The following is a 26,946-nucleotide window of genomic DNA, read 5'->3' on the forward strand; positions in this document are numbered from 1 at the left end:
GTCGCTGTACTTGGTACTCGGTACCGGAGAACCCAATTCCCCAACCTACCGCCTCCACAAATTGTGCCACCACTCGAGCAGATTCTGTGATTGTCAAGCTGGGGCGTCCGTCAAGGGCACGTATCTGACACCCATGTCTTTTCTCTTGGTGACCTTGCCGTCCTTGTCCTTGTCCACCACCCAGATCCACTGCGCTCCCCAACCGTCCACGTCTTCCACGGGAATGAACATCCGTCCTGGCTTGTTTAGCTGGTCAATGAGCGTCTGGTGCATTTCAGCCGCGGCGGCACCGACGTGGATGGCGTCGTAGGGACCGCCTTCCGGGTACCCCTTGCGGCCGTCGCCGGTGATGAGCTCGACTTTGCCCGACTCGAGAAGCTGCCTGCCTTCTTGGCTCCGTTGCATATTTTCCCTCGACATGTCTACCAGTCCCTTTATGTGGTCGATGCCCACGACCTTGCCGTCACCTTTGCCGTCTGACCCACAGACAAGATTCGCCATGACGTGCGTCAGGTATCCACTACCGGACCCTATGTCCAGCACTTTCGCGCCCTTGTTCTCGGGCATGAACGGCAGGAGCGATTCACACGCGGCGGCGTGCATGTGCGGCGCCGAAATGGTGGCAGAGAATCCAATCGGTTGCGGAGAGTCTTCGTACGCGGCATGCGGGGAGTGAGGACAGTAGTGCGCGCGGTCGACCGACTTCATGGCCTCACGCACTCGAGGCGTCTGGATGACGCCCGCATTGAAGAGGTTCTGTATGAGCTCGGCATTTGTACGGCCGGAGCAGCGCCACGCCATTCTAGTCATAGCTGTTAGCAAGGAGAGGAACGATGGGACGTGGCCAGGAATGCTAATGCTTGGCAGATCGAAGATTTGGGCGAAGATTGCTAGAGTTAGAACTGCAATGCCCGCACATAGAAGTACGTTCGAGGAAGACAGGCGGTGCATGTACAGTACAGGTAGACGTGACTCGGGAAGATGGGAGAAACGGTTTTAATACAAAGTGAGATCGAGGAATGGTGTGGTCACTTGCCTGCCAAATGAAAGTGTAAGACGACCGAACGGACTGGAAGGCTCGTCGAGAGTGAACAAAAAGGTAAGGTGATGGTGATGGACTCCTGAGAATCGTCTGAGCAAAATCCGTGAATCGTGTGACGTTGATTCGCGGGGTGGAGAAGCACGAAGCCATCATTTGACCAGAGCGGAAACTGAATGCAAGCCCGCAGTGCGGGGCAAGGAACGCAGCCTTGCATGCTGCAGCCTCGCGCTCCAAGTCAGTGAGAGGATTTTGTCTAGAACAACTTCATAAGGCATTTCCCATTATTCTTCCTTTTGTAATCCAAGGGGGGCAGGTGACTGAGTTGAACAGCCATGGCCCTCTATTTTCTGACCATACCCTTAGAACTAAGTGAGAACCCCCTTTCTCATACCTTCACGTCCCCTGCTGCTTTCAAAGCCCGCTCTATCTTGCCCGTCAGCTCTGCCGGCTCTTCCAATCCGACGCTCAACCGAACAAGATCCGCCTCCACCCCCCACTGTGCAGTCCAGTCCAGCTCGGTGTAGTGGGCCAAGATCGTGTAAGGACATGCAAGCGTAAAGTTCGTGCCCAAGCTTGGGCCTTTTTGAACTTCGAGGGCGTCGAAGAACGCGACCGCTTGCTTGGGATATCGGAATGTCACAGAGAGCAAGCCGCCGTACCCACCATTCGGCGTACGACAGGCCTCGTAATTGGCCCGGCTGGGGCTGCATTTCGGATAGTACACCTGCTTGACGAACGGGGAGTTCTGCAATATCGTTGTAATCGCCTCGGCGTTCGTGTTCATCCGTTCACTCCTTGAGATGAAGTCCCGCGAATTGCGTTCCATGAACACTGCATCTTCCGCCCAATAATTGTCCTCGTACTCGCGCGCCATCGTCTGCTTAAGCTCGGCGTACCACTTGCTCTGGGGATTCAGAACAGCACTGCCGCCCATGACGTTGCTGTCACCGCTAAAGAGCTTGGTCAGGCTGCTCACCACGACGTCTGCTCGGCTGAGGACATCAATGTTAGTGAAATTGCCGACTGTCTCGTCGACTACAACTGCGAAGTCGTACGTGTCCGCCAACGTGCGGATGCGTTGGAGGTCAGGTGAGTTGAGCAGCGGATTACTCGGGAATTCCGTGAACAGAGCCAGGTATCGTTCGCCCGACCCGAGACGCCGCTCGAGATCGTCTAGACACGCCGAGCTTCCGAGTCCATAGAAGAGACACCCTGGGCCCCATTTCTCCAAAATTTTGAGAGTGTCAATATAAGGGAAGCCGAAGCAAATACTCTTCCGGAGGGGCCGTCCTTTGGCCTCAGCGTTGGCCAAGAGAATTCGGTGCGTGTTGAAGATTGATGACATTCCACAGGGGTAGAGATAGACGTCGTCTTGCGAAAGCCCGATTTGTCTGCTATTGCAATTATTCGGAGATTGGGCCAATGCTTGATCCAGATCTACATCATCTGTGAGACACCCACTGATTCTGCGACGAATTGCAATCTTCGCCTGCTGGGCCAGTTTGACGTTGAGGTTGCGACCGAACCGCTCCTCTACGAATTGAGGATAGTCCTTGTCTTCGCCGTCATTTGTTGTTTCGTTTGCCACTGCTTCGACGGAGGCGGCGCTGTCATGAAACACTCCATTTCGGGAAGTGGGTCGTTGATATCGTCGAGGGCCTTTGGTGAATATATCGTCTGTTTTCGGCTTTGATTGTACCGTGTCAGGTTGGAGTATACCATCTTTCAATGCTTTTAAACAGAACTCTCCCCGGCGACTCGATATCCCATCCCCAGTGTGCTGCCAGACCTGCTTCGCGACACTAAAGTAGTCCTTGGGGAAGAAAGCACATGCCAGTCCAGAGAAGGCCGTCTCGTGGCTTCTGTGTTTGTCGACGACCGGCTCCAACTGTAAAATTCGGACGACCCCCGATTCCAACCCCTCGACCCTGTCATAGAAGAACTTCTGGCATCTTTTCGCGGTTGCTGGAGACGGGAAAAGCATGACACTTTCCCCAGATCTGCCGTACAGCCTTAAAATCTCCCTTTGAAGCTCTTGGATCGTCAGATGAATGAAGAACCTTGGGTAGCCGGTCTGCATCTTAGACATCACCCAATCCTGCCCTTCTTCATAACCCACCGTGGCCGCCCATGAGGGCAGCGAGACACTAACAGCATGAGCGGTATTGGGCACTGGTTGCCCGACTGCTGCAAGCATGGCAGAAGCCTTCGTCACTGAGTTTGCGTGCAAAGCTTTCTTTTTCTTGTGGACTGTAAGAGTCGATTGGGGTTAGGAGTCACCCAGTGGTAGAGATTTTTCTTTCCGACCTCGGAGGTCTTATGATTAGTTTCCTTTTTGGGGGACTTCCGACAACAAGGGCAAGGCAAGCCTTATAGTAGGTCGGCAATCGAAGCAATGCAGACAAGTGCGTAGAGAGACCCAGAGGGCTTCTGATTTACGCAAATGATAGTATTGCTTCAAATACTGGAAAGATGTTTCGCTTTGTCAAAAATAGTTGGAGGCGAAAGAGCTCTAAAAGAAAGCGGCGGCAAATTGGTCCAAAAGAGACATTTAGACTCTTGGCAATCAAGGACAAGTAAAAACTGCCCAAACGTACATGCGACTCACCCTGACGATGGCTTTTTAACGTCCATTTACATACCCTCTTCTCTTATCTTTCGCACTCATCTCGCTCAGCTTCACACTCACCCAGCTCATCTTCGCACTCGTTCTTGACCTTGACCTCGTCCACCGCGTACGGCGCCAAGAAGAGGATCTGAACTGAGCGGCGTGCCAAGCGTTGCCTCTTTACGCCTTTTCGCCTTTGGACCGCTTTCGTCCCCTTTTTGCGACCGTCCATTAACTTCGGCCTCCCTTCTACACGAAGTACTATTTACAAAATATCCCTTCCAGCTCTCTCGGGATACGAGCTTTTCTCCTCCAAAATGCGACCCCCTCGATCAGCGGTCCTACTATCGTCACTATAACATTAACCAAGCAGACCCCAGTCAATGCACTTGCCTCTAAGGAGAGCTAACATAGAACATATCCTACTGAAATGCACAAAGTCAATGATGGAACGATAAGAAATACGGGCGGGCAGCAGACTAATACCCAACCTTAGGAGGGCAGCTCAAACAGCCCAGTAACGGTTAGGGCTGCTAAAATGATGTCGAAGACGGGCCTCCCTAAGTACCTAATAGTTAAGTAGTCTAAGCCTGTAAACCTCGAAATTAGTCCTCGATATTCATGCTAAGGATTCTTATGGATTTCCATGATACCACAGCACCGGAGTGAGTAGAGTAGATCATAGCAGACCAGATAAGATGTGGATTTCGGTTAGGTAGTCATAGGTGGAAGAGACACCTTCCTGGTTCAAAGGGCCGACAGCGACAACGAGGAGTTCGGTTAGGGTGTAACAGTGCCAGCAGAAGGACAGCCTGGATAGATGAATGATGTATCCTATGATTTCTGGTTTATCAACAGCACCTTGCCCTCACCATACGTTCAGACAGTGCTGCAGAGTCCACGGGCTTCAGATCGTGTGTATTCGGGGGGAATACTCCGGGATCGCATTTCCGACACTCTCTTAGCGTATGATGCTCTGTCATTTGGCTTCTCTCGATCCCTGCTTTCCTCTCTATGAGATCCGGGTTGTTTTAGTTACTAAATGGGGAAGTGATGGCTGTCGAATGCTGCAAATGAAATAGGGAGCAGAACGGTGTGGCGGAGTAGGCTGGGTTTACCCTGGTTTGCATCGACAGGAGTGCCACAATGGACAAGCCTGTAGCCGAGTCACACTTGACTCGGCTGAAACGAAGCTCGCAGTTGCTCTCGGGGGTCTTTTCAGCCATTGTGTCTGACGGGATACGATCAAAGACATACCCAAGAAAACCCTTCTTTGGCGAGCGGAGTACCAGGTCTGGGCTCCAGCCAGCAACGTAGCCAAGATTGTGCCAGCAATGAAGTACGCAAAGCCCGACGACATCTCAAGTTGCATGCGGCGGCTGATGTTGATCGAAATTTTGGAACGATGGTTGTTGCGCGAGTCTGAAGGGCACGCCGACGCTATGCATTTGATATTATGGTTGGAGAACAAGAAGTTCCTCTCATCGGGTCGCTTTGAAGCATCGAGTGACTTATAGATGTGAGCTTATTGTCCGACGAGTTCGATTTGCACGAAATCCAGAGCGATATTCCGAATCAGTGACGTGTTAAACTGCGAGCTGCTAAAAAAGGAGCGCTTCACACAAGGCCCATGATCGGAATATCGCAGGGCCCATGAGGCCAGAGCCTTAAGAAGAAAAAGAAAATATTCATGCTGGACGCCAATGCAGAGGCTCATACAGAACGTTGGATACTCAATAGAACCCTCATAGAGCAAGAGAGCCAATGAGAGACAGCCAATGAGATTGATACATTGGATGTGCTTCGGAATATCGCAGCGCTAATTGTCGCTTCAATGCCAAGCTTCTGCGATTGCCCAATGATTCAGACCCTCAGCGACGAATATCCCCCTGTAAATGCGGGCACCAGTCCCAGTTTCAACTCTATCACACGCACCTCCCATTAACTCACACGAAGAGAAAGTTGGGCACGAACTTGAGGCGCCTTGGGATATAAATATTTGTCTACTTCCGGCGCTCTCCATGTTACTTTTGCTTTATGCACTTTCCCCCCAATCTTATTTGTCCGCAATTGCTGCCTGCCTTTTTCAATATGGATGACGAGAATGAAAATCAGCTGGAACTCCTGCCCCTACAACAAACACCTGAGCATTCTGATCATACCTTGTATGCTGCGGGCAGTGCTGCTTCAAATGCAATGCCAGACTCAGACTGCGACCTTCCCTCAACTTCTGAAGTCATCTTGTGCACCAACGACTGGAACTGCGGTTGCATTTCAGTACCTGAGCCCCACACAATTCACCCAGACAAGGATATGGGCAAGTGTTCATGCCGACATTTACCAAGGCCAGGAAGATTTTTCGAGGCCACTTGTTCACGATATCGTCGACGAGCTCCCAATCAATACAGCTTTGGTCGGAGCGGCTGCTAGCTTTCATCCTTTCCCCCAAGAAGTGACCGAAATACTCAATCACAACGCCTTGTCGGATCCGCGACTTTCCATTTGCACTAATACTCGCGCTCCTCACATCTCGCAAATCCCCCGAAATCCGGAATCGAGCGATAGTTTCCGATTTACGGGAAACTGTGCAGATCCTCTATACCAGCGTAAAAGGAAACGTCGTTGTCTATGTTGTCGGATCGACAAGGGAAACACCGTCCATGCCCGGGCTATCCATTGTGCCAGCGATGCAGCATTCTCCCTGATATACAGGCAACACCTCCTATTTTGGCGGATATACCGTATCTTGACTGGAGACTCTGGTTTTTCTTGTGCCGTGACCTGGGTGAAAACATTGCTCCATTCCGAAAGAAGTATCTCAATGCCTCGCCGTTGCCTTTCGGAGCTGTTGCACCAATTGTACTTGACTTAGTATTCGAGGACAGAATGTCCAGACACTATCTCAGCAGTAACCGTCTAGTTGTCTTCCAACCTCGCTTGACGATGCGATCCATCATTGTCGGTTCTGGAACGGATCAGGCTTCACTCCGTGCCCCAGCCATCTGCATGCCCCAACTCGACTTGTTTGTAATAGAATCTATGTGGGGAAAAGCTTACTCCGTTGAGACGTCTTACAAACTTTCTGACGACGAAAATGATCTCTTCTCGACTGCCAGGCTATTCACTGGTTATTTCTGTCTTCTTCACAACCTGGGAAACACCGTAGTCGACATTGGTTCGGCCTTGGACTTTGGCTTAGCCCAGTTCTTATCCGTGGAAATGATCTATACCTTGGCCTTCCGGTTACAGATGCTCTTCTCAGAATTTGCGATACTTTGCACCAAGGTCAGCCAGAAGAACGCTGGAAAAAAGAACGGCATAAAGGCGCATGCGGTTGTAGTCCTTTATGCGCTAGAGGTTGTTTATCGCGTCGTAGTGTCGATGAAGACATGCACTTGGGATGTTCCCACAGACAACCCTTTCCATCCTCTGCTTCGACTATGGACTGGCTTCACAAGGCAATCACGCAACATCCTATCGAGGATATTGGCATACGAATGCTACTGCTCCGGGGCTGACGATGAAGGAACCCGGATGGCAATACCACCAATTGTCAAATTTGCTCGCTCGGGAAGTTGCAGGAGCCTTCCAAGTCATCTCAGTATTTTCGCGCAAAGACAGCGCTCTATATTCTACATGGACCCGTTCCCATCACTGAATAAAGGTCGCAGTAATCAATACCTGATCGACCTTTTAGCATGTCCCAACAACGACTTTATGCTCAGCGTCATCAATGGGTCCTTTCGGCCTCGCAAGCGATTCCCAGAGTACATGGTGGCTCACGATAACTCGAAAGTCTTCCGTAGTGAGGTTGCTGTGACGTCGAAGGATGACTCGAGCTCCATTCGGTCAACGTCTTCGGTATCAGCGGAAACACTTTCCTCGGAGCGACTGGACGAACCCGAGTTTCTGTTTCATATCTCGGATGGTCCATCCTTGCAGTTTCATGGAGAGCATGACATGTCACCTTTGCGCAATGATCATTCCCCTTCCGACACGAGCTACATGGACTCGTGCTTGGATTCGTCCAAGGGCGGTGTCGATCCATTATTTGCTATCCCTGAATCGTCCAACGATGCTCTTGAAAGATTTCTAGCGTCAAACCAACGACAGAATAATTGGAGACAGCAGCGAAGCCTTGTTGAAACCGACACGACTCCACCCGCTGCGCGTCTGAGAGGTGATTCGGAGCTCAAGCAGATTGACATGCCTTTTCAGGGGTTGAAGCGAAAATGGACAGGGCCCAAGTTAGCATTCCGCGACTGAGGTGGTTGTTTGCAGCGACCACGAAGGCTATGACAAAAGATCACATACCCCTATGCTGCTGATCACACGTGTACTGGGAAGGTGAAATGGAAAGCTATGGATCTTACTGGGTATGGTTGGAAGCGCGGGCGTGGGCTGCGAGTCCACGCCCAGGCGCTAGGCACTTTGGCTCCCCGTGGCATGGCCCTCGGCCTACTAGCCTGATCCGGGGTGAGACGCGAGCAGTTTTTATTAATACTCGTCTTGGCAGCCAAAAAAAGTTTTGGAAGATCGACGACTTGGACATGAACTCCTCATAACTTTCGATTACGATCATGATACGAAATTAATCTAGTGAGAATAGGTGAAATCGCGCGGCCGTGATCACTGGCACCCGGTACTCAAAGAGCGATCTCTTGAACATGCTCAGGACACCTTAGAGGCGGCAAACAACAAACAAGCGGTCGACATGTCTATCGAGAATACGTCGGATGAACGGTATTCGGCCAAGAGGCGGAAGCTCAGCCATGATTCGCAAGCGGATGATGTCGACCTTTCCGAAGCCTCTTCCAGTCTCGGTGGCGGTGACAATGTTCCAGACAACCTCCAAAAAAGTCGTCTAGCTTCGAGGGGACCTCTCCAGAATAGAGATTCGAAATCCAGTCAAACATCTGCGCTGAAGTCTACTGTGCTACCAACTGGAGGAATCAACAAATCAGCCATTCTCGGGCTTCAAGTTACTGACCTGAATGCCCAGCTGACACCAAATTATGACAAACTTCGACCCAGATGGATCGCTATCTCGAACAAGCTTGTATCACTCATCAGAGACATTCCGGAAATTTCGCCCGTCAATGCAACGGATGCCGTGGGGTTGCTTCTCAAGCAAGGAATCAAGGTGCCATTTCCGGAACCACGACCATCGAAAGACACAAACTACAAGTTCGGTTTTGTGGCTCCGAAACAAGTTTTGGTTGGTGGTGCTCTACCATGGGGATTGAGTCTCAAGGATGAGAACGCCATAGAGGTTACAGCTATTATGCCTGATGGTGTCTTACAGGAGAAGGACTATCTCAACAACAGGGCGTGCTACAAGGCCGCATTCTATCTCGCTTGCATTGCTTCAGCAATCAAGAACAGTGAGGGAGGTGATTTCAGTATCTCCTTTACACACAAGCACAATGTCGATCTCTTGCCGGTCATCGACCTCGTGGCCAAGGATGCAAATCTATTAAAGTTCAAGTTCCAGGTTGCTGTGGGATTCCCAAACCAGTCGATACCTATAGCAAAGACGTTACCTGCAAAGAATTGTCTCAGGCAAGAAACGTTGGCCAGTAAAGAAGAAAGTGACCAGTCAACTCCATTCTACAACAGTGCTATCCGGTACGCAGCATCCTTTCTAGCCTTTGACCACCTAGTCCGCTCAGCACGGAGCCCATCCTTTGATGAAGCATGTCGGATCGGCCAACTCTGGTTACGACAGCGAGGCTTCTCCAGTTCCGTTCGCCTTGGGGGATTCGGCTTCTTGGAGTGGACCTTAGCATGCGCACTGTTGACGCGCGGAGGAGGTCACCGTGGCCATCCATTGTTCTCAAAACAGTACAGCAGTGTCCAAATTTTCAAGGCCATGCTTCAGATCCTTGGCGGACGCGATCTGCAGGAACCGATGCTTCTCAATAGTGCTAAGTTCGATCTCCCACGCTCGGAGGTGCCGGTTCTTTACGATGGAGAGACGGGTGTCAATATCCTCTACAAGATGTCTCCTTGGTCATATCAATCCCTGCGTCACCACGCTCAAGTGTCGTTAGCTGCAGTCAATTCTCGCAATCAGAATGGTTTTGATGCAACTTTTATCCTGAATGTCGCAATACCTTTACTGCAGTACGACGAAATATACTCTGTTAAAATATCTGCAGGCTTATTGTCGACACCTGCAGATGAACGACAATTTCTGCAGAAAATGCACAGGGTCTTAATGAAAGGATTAGGTGACAGAATAACTTTGATCGACTTCCAAATGCCTAAAGAGTCAGGTTGGTCGGTCAACAAGGACCCATCTCACCGCAAGGAAGATTACGAGTTGCGCATTGCATTGCTCACCAATCCAGAGACTGTTGGCCGCCTTGTTGATCGTGGTCCATCCGCAGATGAACAGGAAGAAGCTACCGAATTTCGGGAGTTCTGGGGCGAAAAGGCAGAGCTGCGCCGCTTCAAAGATGGCAGTATATCTGAAAGTCTAGTGTGGGCAGCAGGCCGGCCGGTTACCTTCCAGATCATTACTCATATTGCAGCCCTGCATTTCAAACTGCCACCGAGCTCGGTCGAAACAAGAGCACGGGATGTAGAGTCCACTGTTCTGGGAGAGGGCAGCAGCGCATCAGGGTTTACGCCCAAAGACGCTTTCCGCGTTATCAATTCAACCTTTCAGACCTTGACGTCGAGTTTGCACAATCTCGAAGGTCTTCCGCTACCGATCCGCTCAGTTTCTCCCGCGGATCCAGTCTTACGTTCAAGCTCGACGCTTCATCCATTGCTCCCATCAACTTCATCTCCCATCAATATCACTATCCAGTTTGACTCCTCCACAAGATGGCCAGACTCCCTCCCGGCCATCCAACACACTAAAATCGCATTCCTCCTCAAGCTTTCTGAGCTGCTCAACTCAAACGATCCCAATCTCACTACGCGTGTCGGGATTGAGAATACAGAGTCCGCTAGAACGAGCCACCTCAATACCTCGTTCCTTGACATCATCTCTCCTTCCCCAGCCCCCGGCATCAGTCCAACCTGCTTCCGTGCCCGCATTTACCATGATCGGGAGGCTCATCTCATCCAGACCGCTTTGGCGGATAAATCTCTGCATGGCACCTCGAGAGACTCCCTTTCAATCGCGCTGGCTACATACAAACGAGACTTCCAGGCAAAACCGATCCATACAACCACGATCCGCAACCTGATCACCCGGTTTCCACCATTGTCGAGTACAATCCGCCTTTTGAAGAAATGGGTGTCATCCCATCTCCTCCTTCACGAACATATTCCTGAGGAAATTCTCGAACTCGTGGCCGCCCATATCTTCCTCCAGCCTGCACCGTGGAGTGCGCCCGGGTCTGTCACAACCGCATTTCTGCGCTGTCTACATTTCCTCGCTAGATGGGATTGGGCTTATTCGCCGTTAATCATCGATCTGAGTGTCTCGCAAGACTCCTTGACCGCGGCGCAAGCCGTGGAGATCCAAAACCGCTTCGAGGCGTGGAGGAAACTAGATCCACAGATGAATACCGTGGTTTGGTTCGTGGGCACAAATATCGACACGAGTGGGACGGTATGGACGGTCAATGGGCACCCTCCGCGCGTCGTTGCGGGTCGGTTGAGCGCGTTGGCGCGTGCGGCGCTTGATCGGGTCGAGAGCAACGGTACAGGCATGACAGAAGACCACTGGAGAGGGCTATTTGAGAGTCCGCTGCGCGATTTTGATTTTCTGATCTACTTGAAACATTCTGTCGCTCGCGGAATCGAGCCCGCCAAAGGAAAAGCTAGGGCCAAAGTGAAGTCTGACGCAACGCACGGGGAAGGAGAGTTTAAAAACCTCCAAATAGCCGAGAGCATGGACGTGGGATCGATCGGATACAACCCCGTCGAGCTCTATCTGCGCGATCTTAACCACGCGTTCGGGTCGGCGGCGTTGTTCTTCTACGATCAGTACGGTGGACAGGTGATTGCGGGATTGTGGAAGCCCAACGTCCTGGGACGGAAGGAGTGGAGGGTGAGATTGGGGTGGTCGAGTGTGCCCGTCAATTCTGACGGCGATGCAGAAGAAGGGAAGGACATGTGTGTGTTCAACAGGGACGGAGTACTGGCAGAGATGGCAAGGTTGGGAGAAGGCATCGCCAGGAAGATCAAGGTCAAGGAGTGACAACGTGTGTTGTAGGGTGCGTAATTTGGGTATCATTCATAATGAGAATGGAAAGCCTCAGGTCCATCTATTTCTGCAGCCTTCCCGCTTTTTTCCCTATTATGTCGCCACGGTCCTCTTGAAGCTCGTCAGCAAGGGTCATGGGTCTGCTCCAAATATCTGCTTTCGTCTTCTGTGTTGAGAACCACCCCTGAACTCCTGCATGATACCGCCAAATCACCAGTGCTTTTCCTTTGCACAAGGCCCCAAACTCCTTCATGCTCTATTAAATGTATTTTCTGTCGGGATCTGCGAGGTCTAGAAGCTGCATAGTTTTCTCATACCTGAGTTGATCACAGTCAGAATCTCTCTCATTTGAATGACCGTTCGGAGGAGACTCACATCGTAAAGACAATACCGCCACTTAGAGTGAGACGACCTAGTCGTGGTAATGCACCGGACCAAAAGGTCAATATGCCTTCATTCTTGTAAATTGTCGCCGCACAGTGAAAAGTGTTCTTGTAAACCTGCCTAGCCTCCAAACTCTGCATTCGCGTTTTGACTGTATCAAGAGGCATGGTCGTGTACACCGTAACAATACCAGCGATGCCTCCCAGTGCGAAAGTCGTCAGAGATCCAAGCTTCTCCCCTGGCGCCACATAGCCTTCGGCAAATTGTTTGAGGCTCGTATAGGTGCTGAATCGAACCGCGCTGTTCGCGGCTTGTCGCGCTGTTGTAGGCACGAACCCTTGGAAAAACCCTCTAATTCCTTTCTCTCGAGCGATCACCATGGACCCGTGGATGAAACCGCGCATTCTTGGTTGTGCCCGCTTCCTGTCGTCTACCAGTTGTGTTTTTATTGACTCTGATGGGGTTACTGCCAGTAGTGATTCGGTGACCCCAGCACCAAACCCCGCGGCAACCGTCCGAGGTCCAGATATCTGACCGTCTTCGTCTGATAACATATGTTTATATGTGTCAAAAGCGAGGAATCGAACGCCTGCCTTGACCGAGTTCCCCACGATCGCCGTTGTGCACCCAGTATACCATTCTTTCGAAGGGAAAGGAGGCCACGGGAGCTTTTTGGAGTCTGGTAATCGGCGGTTGAGCTGCGATCTTGTCTTGAGGAGATCAAAAGGATATGTTATAGCAATTTCGACTGCCCCAGCCGTCGAACCAGCTATTATCGAGCGCAGCGCACTCGGCTGTTAGGACATAAGTGTTAGATTGTTATGTTCGCCAAGTCGTTGCACAAAGTCTTCCATACCTTGGGTTTGGACTTTTCCCCGTTGGTGGCCGAAGCAGCTGCCATTCTCCAGAAAGATGCCGCGGTTAGGGCGTCAATCCTGCGAAATAAAGCTATGGCTGAGCACAAAGAGTGAAATAGGTGCAAGTCTCCGTCGAGGCAAGGAGGGCTTTCAAGACGCTTTTGCGACATCGGGGAGTGATTTCACATCCGGAGTTTAGCCGGCAATGAGAACCACGCGCTCGCCCCCTCGCCGTAACGCGTCAACGTCAGCCCGCGACCGCGCCTACCATTTTCCACAGCCAGCGACTCCGAAGTTGCCCAGCTTCAACAACCCCAAAAATCCCTGTGGATTCTCCCTCCTCGACAAGCAGTTCGACCTCATAAGACACACCGTCATGCTGCCTCAGAAACGCTCGAGGCTAGCAGGCGGGGACGACAACAATGAAAGCAGCCTAGAGTCGTCGCCCCCGCGCCGCTCTTCCGTATGGTATTCCCTCAAGGACACGAGGGCTCATAACGCTGACAAGAAGATAGAATAAGAGGAGACGAACTACAAGTGACGAGTCGTCCATCGGTCGTGATATTTCGAGCGATCGCGAGGCCGCCAGTACCCCTCCTTCCGAGATCAGTTCTGATGGCGAGCAGGAAGACGACGAAGAGGCTTTGCTTGCAGCTACCCAAGCTATCGAGGCCAGAAGCAGAGGAGATGGTGATAATGAACCTGCGGAATACGGCATTTTGGAGGCGGTCCAACTCAAGAATTTTATGTGTCACGAGGATATGACTTACGAACTTGGCCCATTGATCAATTTTATCTGCGGCAAAAACGGCAGCGGAAAGAGTGCGATCCTGACTGCCATCGTCCTATGTCTAGGAGGGAAAGCGTCGTCAACGAACCGAGGCGCTCGCCTGCAAGACTTCATCAAAGAAGGAACAGATCACGCCAGCATCATCTGCAGGCTGAAGAATCAGGGTGAAAATGCATACATGCCTGAGGTATATGGGAAGACGATTCAAGTTGAACGCCATATCTCGCGCAATGGCAGTAGTGGCTACAAGCTCAAGTCGGAAAAAGGCCGTGTGGTGTCTACGCGGAAGTCTGACCTTGAAGAAATTTGCGATCATATGATGTTGCAGATGGAAAACCCCATGGCCGTCCTCTCGCAAGATCAGGCGCGCCAATTCATTGCAAGCTCGAGTCCGGTCGAGAAGTATAAATTCTTCATGAAGGGCGTTCAACTCGAACAGCTTGATCAGGATTACCGAATCATCGAAGAGCAACTCGACAATATCAGCGCCAAAATCGCCGCCAGAGCCCCGGATCTCAAAGTTTTAAAGAGCAAGGCGGACACCGCGGCGAATAAGCTTGCGCTTTCCGATAGATATGAGGCTATGCGTGACAAATTGCGCGATTATCGCCGACAACTGACATGGGCCCAAGTTGCAATCCAGGAGGGCATTCGAGATGAATATGTCAAAGAGATTCAAGAAGCGAACGACAAGATAGCGGCCACCGAAGCTAGAGCTGAAGAACTCGACGGTGCCTACCAGGAATCCGCTAGAATTGCATCTACAGCGGCGGAGAGGTATAGCGAAGCAAATACAGCTATTCAGCGCCTGAAAGATGAGAAATATGAGCAGCAGGTTCAACAACAGGAAATGAAAAAGAACTATTCGGAAGCAGCGGCTGAGCAACGACAAATCCGTGACGCTTTGGTCAGTACCGACAGAACAATCACACAGAAGAAAGAGGCCATTGACCAGGAAGTGCAAAGGCTGGCTGAGCTCGATGGGGGAGGTGCTGCTAGCCGCATTAAAGAACTGGAGGAGGCCACAGAAGCAGTGAGAAGAGCGGAAGCAGAGTTACATGATCACCAGGATCAGAGAAAAATCTACCTTGAGGACATTGACAAAATGCAAAAGCTCGAGAACGAAACTGGAGACGTGAAGAAGAACGAGGAACGAAGAGTCACTGAGTTGGAGAACAACCTCAAGCGGCTGACCGAGAACCGCAACTCTCAAGATCTTGCTTTCCATCCCAGAATGCGAGAACTCCTACGAGCCTTGCACCAGGAAAGGGGTTTTCAGGAGGCTCCCGTAGGACCGCTAGGAAAGCACGTTAAATTGTTGAAACCAGAATGGTCTTCAATTTTGGAAAAGTCCTTTGGCAGCGCACTCTCAGGATTTATAGTGACCAGCAAGCGGGACGAAAATCTACTGAGCAACATCATGCGACGGACTCAGTGTACTTTGCCTATCTTTATCACAAACAGTCTGCCACTGAACATCGAGCCACATCTACCGGATCCCCGCTTCGACACTGTCTTGAGTGTCTTGGAGATTGACAACGAGGCAGTCAGGAAACAACTCATTCTCTCCAACCAGATTGAGCAGAGCATTCTCATTCCTGACTTGACTGAAGCCTCGAAAGCACTCTATTCGGAGGGACCGCCCTTGCGCAATGTTAAACGATGCTATTGCTTCAGCCCAGGCAGCAAGGTCAAAGGCGCCGTCTTGTCCTATCGAAACGGTCGCGCAGCTCAAGATCCGGTGCACGAATTTATAGGTACTCCGAGGATGAAAACAGATATTGATGAAGCTATACAACGGCAACAAGAGGTACTGGCTGAGTGCCAGGCCCAACGGCTTCGCGCGGAAAGCGAATTTCGCAGTGCTCAGGACCGGCATGCGAAGGCAAGACAAGCCCTCAAGCGACATGCAAACAGAAACAGAGAACTCGAAATCGCAGTGCAGCGGGCGGAAGACAACGTCGAGCGTTTGAAGGAGGCCATCAAAGATGACAGCGTTGAGAGTGGAAAGCTTGAAGCCTTACGCCAGTCATTACGCGAAGCTGAGGAGCAAAAGGTCATTCACGAGAGCTCTTTTCAAGACTCTGTCATCGCCCTTGATGAGCAGACAAAGAAGCTTCGAGAGGCAACTCAAAAATGCAAGGAGTTGGATGAGCGCATCAAAGATGCTGAAGCCATGGCTCATAAGGCGCAGTTGGCAGCTCAGAAGGCCGGCAAGAAACGTGCACATGACTTGCACGAGAAAAATCGAGCCGAGTCTATGATTCAGGACGCCAAAGCAGACCGCGGCTCATTGGAACGGAAGAAGCAGGAAATGGATGAAAAGATTGCAAGTTTCACAGAGCAAGCCCGGCAGGTATGTGAACGGGTCAACCTTGATAAAGGGGAAACCTTTGAGAGCTTGAACAAAAAGCACGAGAAGCTCGCTGCAGACTATCGCAAGTACCAGACTCAAGTCGGTGATAGGGACCACATTGCCGCTGAAGCGTCAAAGTGGTCCAAGGCATATAAAGACGCCGAGAGAGAAATGAGGTCGTTGGAGTCTCTTCAATCACAATTGACAAGGACGCTTGCAGAGCGGAGAAGGCGGTGGGTGCTGTTTCGGGGTCACATCACTGCTAGAGCAAGGGCAGGCTTTATTCACAAGCTGAGCGAGAGAGGTTTCCGTGGAAGGCTCCATATCGATCATAGGAGGAAGGAGATGGACATTGCCGTCGAGCCTGATATTACGAGACGTGACGGTACCGGGCGAAGCGCGAAGACTCTGTCCGGAGGGGAGAAGTCGTTCTCCCAGATTTGTCTGTTGCTCTCTATCTGGGATGCCATGGGTGTCCCGATTCGATGTCTCGACGAATTTGATGTATTCATGGATGCAGTCAACAGAATTACCAGCGTCAACTTGCTGATCGATGGAGCCAGGCACAGCAGTGGCGGGCAATTCGTTCTCATCAGTCCAGGCACCAAATCTGACATCAAGAGAGCTCCAGATGTCTGCGCCATTGAGTAAGTTGAACGGCGTCGTACCTTGTGCACAGGTGCTAATGTATGTAGGGTTGCTCCGCCAGAGAGAGGCCAGACGAGGCTCGTTCTCGCTCCACCATGACCGTGGAATCTCGTTATCGTCGTCGCGAATGAGTACCGACGAGTGTCAAGCTGTTCATCGAAACGCTACAGGACTGGAAGTGATCCCGTCGACTTTCGCGCATAATTGCACTGGGTCGTGTTGATATTGGCACCAAGATGCGGTTAGCGTGTGGGACAGACAAAGAACGTCGTACCGACTTGTGCTGCTATGGACACCCCGAACGTTCACACATGCTCGAATCGGCTGACTGCCATGTGCTTTGAGCCACGGCTGCACGGGGGAAGCTGCTTCCGTAGGATGCGCTGTAAACAAGTGAACACGCAAGGGCCATTATGCGGGTCACATCAATGTTTTGGCTCGTGTCTGAAACCTCGTGGACTCACCTGACTCTGTGTAACCCTCTGCTCTTCACCGAATATTAGCAACTCGGATTCCTCCGATTCTCGGTCAACAGAGCACAGTCGTGATTCTATTCAGCATGTGCGTGGAGGCGGTTGCCCATTTAAGCTGCACAGACCGGAGCCGTGGTGACTCGTGGCAGGGCTGCGATAGAGCATCGTGCGACTGTCGTCTCGATCTTCTGGCAGCAGTTCTCTTTGTCGGGAAAGCCATTACCCAGCGAGTCTCAGCAAGCTGTTTCAGGCGACTATTTATCTGGTCGCGCACAGCTTTGCCAATGTCTGTCTTCCATATCCCGATAGATCCTGAGGGAGAACGGCATCACACACAGAGGGCTCTCGTTTCAGTCCTCTAGCAACGCTCCAGGATCTGGTCGACAACTGGTTCGGTTGCGAGCATGGACATACATCGCGACAGCAACGATTCGAAGAAGCCAAATTTCTCACGGCCACTGCCAGCGTTACATTACCTTCAGCCCATGAGGGGCCCCAACCTGTCTCGCAGGATGACTCTTTTCCCGCAACAAAGCAATCTTGAGGCCCTGGATTCCACCAAAAATCCCACAATCCACATTTCAAAGACAAGAAATTGTGGCTGTGTCTTGCCCTGTGTAAGAGGAAGGTGCGAAGCGAATTGACCTTTGGGGGGGGGGGACGTGTGGTAGTGGCTTACACCGAGCAGTTGTCCTTGCAAAGGGCCGAGGGGCCCCGGAGCTTGTCCATCAAGTTGCACCTGTCTATGTAATTAAAAGTGCGATGATGGTAGAATTTGGAGGATTACCTTTGCGGCTAGCAAGGTGGCTGGTGCAGTGAGGCTGAGGCTGAGAGGTGGCATTTGTGGATCCTTTCTGCTGCCTGTCGGCAAGCTGGGACAAAAATGCTGCGTCTGTTGATCTGAGAAGACTGGAGTGTTGACAGGGCACCATAGATGAACAGGTTTAATGCCGTGACTGATATGATGAATATGAGTACAGAAGGGCGTAAATGGAATGAATGGTCTGAAGAAACAGTGTCGAAGCGAGTCGAACAAAGCGCGTTGCCTAAAACGGCAAGATTTGGTTTATGCCTTGGTCTTGGCGCTGGCTTGCGATCTGCAGTCGCGGACCAGGCACAAAGAAGTTGCCCTCCCAACTTGACTCTGAACTCGAGCAACTGAACTCACTCACACCTCAACTTCTCTACTTGCACAGGGCAAAGGTACTCCTCGACACCGTCTGATCCTCTCAAAGATCCTCTTCGTCCTACCAACACATATTTGAAACCCTTCCACCGCAAAGAGCGACCAGATCCCAATCCGCCACAATCAGGTGTCACCCCGCGAACAATCCTACCTCTTTGCCCTCGGCCTTCTCTGTCCTCTCCCAAGCCTTCTCTCCGGGCACCGCGACAAACCTCGTGACTTAAGAGAGATTGTTGTTCGACAGACACATCTGCTGCCAACAAACCACGTCCCATCCCTCCCTCACTACACAGCCCCCAGACCCCTCCCAAAATGACGGACGCTTTAGCAGCACAGCTCAACAAAGCCTCTTTGACCGATGGCGCAGACGAGGCAAACTGGAAAGACTCGCTCAACCTCCCAGCAAAAGATACCCGACAACAGACTGAAGATGTGACCGCTACCAAAGGCTTGGAATTTGAAGATTTCTATATCAAGCGTGAATTGATGATGGGCATATTCGAAGCCGGATTCGAGAAACCCTCGCCGATCCAAGAAGAAACCATACCCGTGGCGCTCACTGGCCGAGATATCCTGGCCCGAGCAAAGAACGGAACTGGCAAGACGGCAGCCTTTGTCATTCCCACCCTGGAACGAATCAACCCCAAAAACCCCAAAACCCAAGCGCTGATCCTTGTGCCCACTCGAGAACTCGCTTTACAGACATCTCAGGTCTGCAAGACACTTGGAAAGCACTTAGGCATCAATGTCATGGTCACAACAGGTGGCACTGGACTCAAAGACGATATCATCAGACTAGGGGAGACAGTACATATTATCGTCGGCACCCCTGGCAGGATCCTCGATCTTGCCAGCAAAGGTGTTGCAGATTTGTCCGAATGTCCCATATTCGTTATGGATGAAGCCGACAAGCTGCTTTCCCCGGAATTCACAGTTGTCATTGAGCAGCTCCTTTCTTTCCATCCCAAAGATCGACAAGTCATGCTTTTCAGCGCGACCTTCCCGATGATCGTCAAGACATTCAAAGACAAACACATGCGAAACCCCTACGAAATCAACCTCATGGACGAGCTGACTTTGCGTGGTATAACCCAATACTATGCTTTTGTCGAGGAGAAGCAGAAGGTCCACTGCCTCAATACATTATTCTCTAAGCTTCAGATCAACCAATCTATCATATTCTGCAATTCCACAAACCGGGTCGAGCTTCTTGCAAAGAAAATCACGGAATTGGGGTATTCGTGTTTCTACTCTCATGCCAAGATGCTGCAGCAGAATCGCAACAAGGTCTTCCATGACTTCCGTGCCGGTGTCTGTCGGAATTTAGTGTGTTCGGACCTCCTCACCCGTGGTATTGATATACAAGCTGTCAATGTGGTGATCAACTTTGATTTTCCCAAGAATGCGGAAACTTACCTCCACCGTATTGGCCGTTCTGGGCGATTTGGCCACCGTGGTCTCGCTATCAACCTGATCAACTGGGATGACCGTTTCAACCTATACAAGATCGAACAAGAGCTAGGTACAGAGATCCAGCCAATTCCTCCATCCATTGACAAGAGCTTGTATGTATATGACAATCCCGAAACCATTCCTCGCGCAATGCCTCCTCCAGCACAAATTCCAAAGATCACCGCGTCCAATGCAACCCCAACTGCAAATATCAATGCCACGAACGCCAATGGTCAATACCAGCAGGCTCGGAGACCACAAAATCAGTCAAATGGATATGGGCAACAATACAATAACCAAGGACGTGGTGGATACCGTGGACGGGGTCGAGGTCAAGGTGCTCGCGGCCGTGGAGGCCATCCTCAGCAGCCGACAGCAGCACCCGTGGGTCAAATCGCTCACTAGTTTGAGATTTGATTCTTGATAAAACGGCGGTTCTCTTCTCTCAATTTTCTGTTTACGGCGTTTTCTTCATTTCCAGGGTCACGAAGGTCTATGACATGCGACATGCGCAAGCTGGGAGTTTTCAATAATGGCTGGCTCATATGGTTTTCCTTGCTATCAGATCTGTACAACAGCGTTGGTACAGTTTCTCCTCCTTTCTTGGGATGGGTGTTTTCTGGATCCATTGCACGGATGGACGGCAGGCTACCAGCTTGTTTGCCGAGCACGCCTCGGTCGGGGATTTATGGCTTATGACATTACATGTCTTGAAAGAGCCACGTTCTGATTGGGGTCGCGGGGACAACTGGCGCAAAAGTTTCGGTGAAGGTCGGTGCAGGTTCTCATTCAGATGGTAGATCTGCACGGCGTTACTTGGCTATTTCTTTTCTCTTGTTCAGATCTCGGAAATACCAGCCACACGATGACTCCTCCCATCACAAGCACGATACTCGATACTCATCCTGTTCAACTCTATCAACTTCAACACCAGTCTCATGGAATGACCTGTTCATCGACCATGCCCGGCGCATATCAAGCCTTTGAACATCAGTCCCGGCGAACAGCCGGAACCTTTTCGACCCACTCACAGACATGATACTTAGAATCAGGGACAACGACGACATACCCAAAAATATCAACGCTCCCATACCCAATCCCGCTACATTCCTATCTCATATACGCAAACAACACTCTAACCTTAATCCTCCCTCGATTTTTCCTCTCTTCGATAACTTGATGTCACCTAGCGCGGCCCATTGCTAGGACCTGGCATCGACTCTCACAACCAAACATGACAATCGTCTGTCATCGAATCTCTTTCAATTCGACAGCGGACATTCTTTCTCAGGCTACCCTGGTACCAGAAAAGGAAAATTACCGCTTGACAGATGCAAGCAGACCCAGAAACATTTTCACACAAAAATCAAGAAAAGAAAAAAAAATAATAGGAGGAAAGCCGATAGCCTGAACATCCTGAACATTCGTGTGATTTGTATGTCTACAGCCTACAAAAACTGCCAACGAAAGAGAAGCAGATCAACGAAAATTGCGAATGGATTGCACAGTGACTGAATAATCGGGCAAAAAGTCGATTAAAGTCATGAGCCTACGGTCAAAGAACTGTTGCGATTCTGGTTGCTGGGAGGGTGGAAGTGGCTAGACAAGCAGTCGGGGCAGCTCCGCAGAGACGAGGCCAGGTGAAACTCAAGTATCTGGTCTTTTCCATGCGCACCTCACTTGATTTAGAATCTGCTCAATGAAAAAGTTGCCCTCTTCCTCTGAAAAAAGAAAAGAAGCTTCCAGTTTTGAATCTAGAAGTTCTTCCTGCCATTTGATTGCCTCGATGTTACCCAAATACCCAACTAAGTATGTAGCCAGTCGGGGCTATTCAGACGGCGGGCCTCCTGGCGTGCTATGTATGCATGTAATTGGCTGGCTCGCTGGTTGGCATGCACTCTTTAATTAGTCGTCGTTGTTGGTACAAGTGCTGTATGTACAGGTAGGCGAAGGAGAAACTGAAATCAAGTAGATGGGCCCGATGGGTCGGTAACCCGGTCCAGCACGCCACACCACACAACATAGGGTACACACCCCCTGGGCCTTTGCTAGCTAGGTAGTGAGCTGCACACTGCGGCTCTCGCAGAGATCGAAGTCATGCATACAAGCGTGCATGGCCGTGCGACCTACGTATGTATGGGCCATCCCTGGGCTCCATTGTCGATGTCCAAGCAAACCAACACATGGTTTGGACCCAGTTTGAGACACTGGGGATGATGCTCTCTTCCTCGTTTCCTCCCCGTTCCGCAACCCAGATCTAGCCAACTAGAAAGAAGAGGATCACATAACACTGTCCCTGAAATGTGGAAAGAAGGGTCGATTGTGGAGAACGGACCCTTCCTGTTTGATCTTGTCGATCGTGGTTCAGTAGGTCAACAACTTCTGACCGCCGCCAGCACCGCCAGCCTTGTGACTAGGCTTGGTATATGAACAGAATCGGTCCTTGATGCTCACAACCTCGTAGATCCCTTCGTCGCTGGCGCGAATCATCTTGCTGAATTCATCTGATGTGTCGTGGCGCGTCTCAAGAATACGCGGCTTTCCCTTGCCTTTCTTGAGATTTTCGGTGCGGGTATACCTGATTCGTGCCGTCGGATGTCAGTATAATCTTTCCCTTAGCATTACATGGGGAAAATATGAAGGATACTCACGTGAATTCAAAAGGCGGCGTACCCGTAAACGTAAACAGGATATCCACCTCCCCGCCCTCATGGATATCGCTAACCACTGTCTTCCCCTTCCCAATCTCCACTGTCGGATACGGATGAATGACTTTCCTGATATCCTTCCTTGCACGGCATTTATTATTGCCCATTGCCGAATCACTGACACCCGTAATGATAAATTCTCCTGGTGACTCGGCAAGTCGTCTGAACTCATTACCAGAGACGCGCGCTTTTCGTTCCCGACCCTGGAAGGTATAGAAGACATCGAAAGGGGCTTGACCGCTCAGGGAGAACGAGACGTGCTCGCCGACACAATAATGTTCCTGCGACTCGAGCGGGATAATGGCCGGTGGCGAAGAGACATGGATGCGAACCGCAGATGGATCCGAGTCGAGAATTGTTTCACAGCCACGGCCATCTTTGACAGAGCGGATTGAAACGGTATGTGTGCCCAGATGGAGGGTGGCTCGCGAAAGCGGCCATGAGTAGCTGAGGGTGTGGATGTCTTTCTGACGGATGATTTCAGGGCGAGTCGACACACCATGGTGGACAATGGCAATTTCAACGCTGAATGGGGCTGTGCCTGTGAAGGTAATCGGTATGTGTTCGATCTCGGCCTCTGCGCTGTTTGTGAAGGACGGGTCGTATTTGCAGTAGCCGTAAGTCTTCCCTGCCTGGCCAAACTTCGCTGACGGTAGAGGATACACTTGCTGTGAGAGAAGGACTGGCGTGAATCCCTTCTTGTCGGGAGAATAGCGGGCGTCACCGAGTTCGTTGAAGACATAAAAGTACTCCCCAGCTTTACTGGTATCAAGATTGATCTGGGCACTACTACCCGCAAAGGTGACAGGTTTGTTGCTGACTGCAGAAGGCCCTTTGACCGGCTGAAATCTCTGTTGGTATTTGAGGTGAAAGGGGGAACTGCCAGTGAGCCCGAAGGTCAGAACTGATTCGTCGCCCTGACATACTGCGGGTTTACGGAAGCCCCTGGCCCCTTCTTCTTCAATAGATGAATCTCTGAGTGATAACTCCGGCCGGGGTATCCAACTGACTTGGAATTTGTTCGCTTTTGAATCAACCACACCTGGGCAACTGTCGTGAACAGAGACAATCTCGTAAGTACCTGGACGGTCGATCGAGATTTCTGCGTTTGGGTCTCTAAATATCTGCTCGAATGAGTCAGACTCATCGTCCAGATTCTGTAGTCTAACAGCCCATGGCGCGAATCCCTTAAGTCGCAATGGTAACTTGACAGACTTGCCATCTAGCGCCAAGACTGACCGTTTGCCATCAATATCGCCAAAGGCTGCTCGTGGTTGCTCTTGTCTGACCTCGATCTTCCGTTCCTCTTGCAACGTCGCGCGACAGCGCGATTTGTCCTGTACTCCGGTTAAAATGACAGAATAGCTCCCTCCTTCTGCCAACGGGGGAAGATCGATCGTGCATAGCTCCTCTTCGGAGTGGATGTGATGCTTCTTTCTTTTGCCGGCATGTGCCAGCTCATAATCCAGGTCCCATGGTCCTTGACCTGAGAGTCTAACTGGAACGGAGACGGACGAACCAAGGCACGCCTTGATTGCACGACTGTCTCCGTGAAAAATCGCAGACGCTGGTGGCTTGATATCTTGCTCAAGGACAAGATTTTGGTCCTTCAGTGAGACGGTGCCATACACTTGGTCTTCGATTTCATGGATTGTGTAGGTATAAGAGCCGGCTGCTCTTTCGCGCAATTCCATCTGACCACGCATGCCAGAGAATTCTTGCACTTTTGGATAAGCAGCCCCTCGGTGGCTCGTCGTATACCTAACTTTGAAAGGCGGAGTGCCTGTAAAGTCAAAGTTCACATACATGCCAATTGGGTTACCGGCGCATTTGTCAAAAATGTCTTCAGATTGCATACTGAGACTGGGTTTAGGAGGGTTGACGAGTAAGCATGATGAAGGCTCAACAACCTCCCCATGGCAGTACTGGCTGTCGACAGAATCGAGGTTATATCTTCCAGGCGCACTGACCAGAGGCAAGGAACGACGGTTGGCCATCTCATGTACATGCTCTTCGGAATGAACAACTTCCCCCTCGTCATCCGAGACAAAGCTGTACTTCACATTCAACGGCCAGTCTGACGTGTGCAATGCGTCCATTTGTTGGACTCGGATAGGCAGAGTAATCGAGGTTCCTTCAGGGACTCGGAGTAGCCGATCCGAGTTGAGGCCTCCCAGTATGATTCGAGGTCTGTTATGCACAGTCAAGCTCTGAATCCGTGGAGCATGGACGTCCTTCGGTTTGCTTGCATCATAGACAACCTTGTTCCCGAGTCCATCTTCCACTTCTTCAATGGTGTAAGAATGGCTTCCATTCTGGTGGAGAGATTCATTAATCTCGAAGGACTCTGTTGCGGGTTTTGTCCATCCCATCTGTGGTCTTCTTGGATCGAGGACACCTAAAGACTCGTCGCCAGAGACAATATCGAGATCCACCTGGGGCTGCACATTTTGCACAATGGAACTGAACTGCTTGTGGTTGACTGTCTTGCTGTATTTGACTTTAAATGGCGGGACACCCGTAACTTGCAGAGAGATGTTGCTTAACTCCCCCGTACACCTGTCCTTGGACTCGGTCGAGATGCTCGCCACCGGACATTGCACAACTGCGGTATCGAAACTTCTTTTCCGCACTTCCAGCTTTGTGGTGTCAATAACTCGATGTAGTCGGTATAAGCCTGCCTTCGAGACCGGGTAATGCAGGGTCCGAGGCGTGTTTGTATCCGACTTGTGATGACCGCTATCTGCCTGCTTTTTCAATTGTCTAGCTTGTTTGCCGCTAATGATGATGGTCTCGACTTCATCTGTCTCAAGATCAACCCGCTGAAGCTCAATAGAAATAGGCGTCGTCTGGTTGATCTGAATAGGGAGTTCAACCGAAGGGGTAGAGACATCAATGCAAAATGCCTTCTTCTCGGGGTTCAGAATGGCAGAACCCTCCGGAAGGATGTGTATGATTTGTTTTCCTAAAATGATCGAGGAGTTGTGTAGAATGTCAGCTGGCTTCACCCGGTGTTCTGATATTGAAAGTTCGCGGTCATAGGCCACCTTAACCAGGGCCCCTAACCATGTCACGAATGGTATTGGAATCTTGTACATTAAGAAAGCATTTGCGATAGCATGCAGCAACCATAATGTGAAAGTTGTGGGAAACGAGAACTCTAACCAGGGTATCTTAAACGCTGGCAGTGCCACGAAGAACGCGGCATCGATTCCCACCCACTTCAGAAAAAGCCACGTCGAATCCAGATCATTTTCCACATTGAAGGAGTTGTACAGCCTCCACGCCGTTAGGGCAATATAAAATGCGAAAACGTAAAATCTTTGGGAGGGGACGTCGACGATCTCTGTCGGTATCAACGGCGAGGACGAGGCTGCCGTCTCGGGAGGAGTCTGGACAGGTCGGGTTATCGGCGATGGTCTCTGAGGAAAGGATGAAGGGGGTGGTGACCCCAGACCTGAGCGACCATTGTTGAAGGTTCGGCGTCGAGGGTCTGTTCTTGGAGTGGTAGGAAAAGCCGACCGCAGTCGCGGTGTTTCGTTCATTGCACCATGCGGCTATGTAACGCCTTCTCTTGTCTCGGATAATAATTCCTGTCCTGCAGACTTGGGAACTGTAGCCCGGCACCGAATCGCTGGGTTGCTGTTTCGAGGGAAAGAGGATGAGGTACGGAGCGCGGATCGTCCTGAAGTTTTTGGGATGGCAGGACTTGATTGTTGCTTGCTGCTTGCTTTTGAACAGATACTGCCAATCACCGTAGGCTGCCAGAAGAGACCATCAAAGCAGACAGGATCTAATATCCAGAGATTGAGCAATTGACAGATGTGTCGATCGCGTTTGCACGCGTCTTGCAAGCTGCACAAGGCAGCACAAGGCTGTGCCCCAAAAAATTACTTGGCGGCAGCGGTGACGTCAGTGTCTCAGCCTCGCGTATCCGCCTCGCCGCACGTCTTCACCATCACCTCTTCACGACCCAAATCTAGAACCAACTCGAATCCTGATATACCAACTTCGCGTTCCCCAGAGATTGGTCCACCCTATGACCGATCAAAAATGAGCGGGCTCTACTACTACACCCGATCCAAACCGGTGTAAAGCTGGGGGAACGTCCATACTTGTCCAGATGGAGATTCCTCTCGTTCAACAAAGCAGACACTTTTCCGACCGGCCCATACTGTTAGTCCTCCTTCTGTACAGCTGAGAGAACAGGGTGGTCTTTCCAGCCATTTGTTTTTGGGGCAACATTGTCCACGCAGCCCTAGCCAAACAAGAACA

The 26,946-nt window shown here is 50.9% G+C and overlaps 8 protein-coding genes across 8 annotated transcripts; 4 read left to right on the forward strand and 4 right to left on the reverse strand.

Moving 5' to 3' along the window:
- Positions 1–93: 93 nt before the first annotated feature.
- Positions 94–801, reverse strand: Z519_11994 (protein-L-isoaspartate O-methyltransferase; the record flags this gene model as incomplete). The annotated part of the gene is made up of 1 exon (XM_016769702.1): positions 94–801. One exon carries the CDS (start codon positions 799–801, stop codon positions 94–96), a length of 708 nt encoding a protein of 235 aa, XP_016614027.1.
- A 626-nt stretch (positions 802–1,427) lies between these two features.
- Z519_11995 (uncharacterized protein) lies at positions 1,428–3,239 on the reverse strand (the record flags this gene model as incomplete). The annotated part of the gene is made up of 1 exon (XM_016769703.1): positions 1,428–3,239. One exon carries the CDS (start codon positions 3,237–3,239, stop codon positions 1,428–1,430), a length of 1,812 nt encoding a protein of 603 aa, XP_016614028.1.
- A 3,297-nt stretch (positions 3,240–6,536) lies between these two features.
- Z519_11996 (uncharacterized protein) lies at positions 6,537–7,916 on the forward strand (the record flags this gene model as incomplete). The annotated part of the gene is made up of 1 exon (XM_016769704.1): positions 6,537–7,916. The coding sequence occupies one exon, from the start codon at positions 6,537–6,539 to the stop codon at positions 7,914–7,916; it is 1,380 nt and encodes a 459-aa protein (XP_016614029.1).
- Positions 7,917–8,364: 448 nt separating this feature from the next.
- On the forward strand, positions 8,365–11,811 carry Z519_11997 (uncharacterized protein; the record flags this gene model as incomplete). Its single annotated transcript, XM_016769705.1, has 1 exon — positions 8,365–11,811. The coding sequence occupies one exon, from the start codon at positions 8,365–8,367 to the stop codon at positions 11,809–11,811; it is 3,447 nt and encodes a 1,148-aa protein (XP_016614030.1).
- A 265-nt stretch (positions 11,812–12,076) lies between these two features.
- Positions 12,077–13,102, reverse strand: Z519_11998 (uncharacterized protein; the record flags this gene model as incomplete). Its single annotated transcript, XM_016769706.1, has 3 exons — positions 12,077–12,134; positions 12,193–12,995; positions 13,058–13,102. 3 exons carry the CDS (start codon positions 13,100–13,102, stop codon positions 12,077–12,079), a joined length of 906 nt encoding a protein of 301 aa, XP_016614031.1.
- A 161-nt stretch (positions 13,103–13,263) lies between these two features.
- On the forward strand, positions 13,264–16,951 carry Z519_11999 (uncharacterized protein; the record flags this gene model as incomplete). The annotated part of the gene is made up of 3 exons (XM_016769707.1): positions 13,264–13,521; positions 13,574–16,851; positions 16,900–16,951. The coding sequence occupies 3 exons, from the start codon at positions 13,264–13,266 to the stop codon at positions 16,949–16,951; spliced, it is 3,588 nt and encodes a 1,195-aa protein (XP_016614032.1).
- A 1,872-nt stretch (positions 16,952–18,823) lies between these two features.
- Z519_12000 (ATP-dependent RNA helicase dhh1) lies at positions 18,824–20,368 on the forward strand (the record flags this gene model as incomplete). Its single annotated transcript, XM_016769708.1, has 1 exon — positions 18,824–20,368. The coding sequence occupies one exon, from the start codon at positions 18,824–18,826 to the stop codon at positions 20,366–20,368; it is 1,545 nt and encodes a 514-aa protein (XP_016614033.1).
- Positions 20,369–22,327: 1,959 nt separating this feature from the next.
- On the reverse strand, positions 22,328–26,216 carry Z519_12001 (uncharacterized protein; the record flags this gene model as incomplete). Its single annotated transcript, XM_016769709.1, has 2 exons — positions 22,328–22,541; positions 22,615–26,216. 2 exons carry the CDS (start codon positions 26,214–26,216, stop codon positions 22,328–22,330), a joined length of 3,816 nt encoding a protein of 1,271 aa, XP_016614034.1.
- Between the last annotated feature and the right edge of the window lie 730 nt (positions 26,217–26,946).

Source organism: Cladophialophora bantiana, assembly GCF_000835475.1.
Source record: "Cladophialophora bantiana CBS 173.52 unplaced genomic scaffold supercont1.25, whole genome shotgun sequence".
Taxonomy (NCBI): domain Eukaryota; kingdom Fungi; phylum Ascomycota; class Eurotiomycetes; order Chaetothyriales; family Herpotrichiellaceae; genus Cladophialophora; species Cladophialophora bantiana.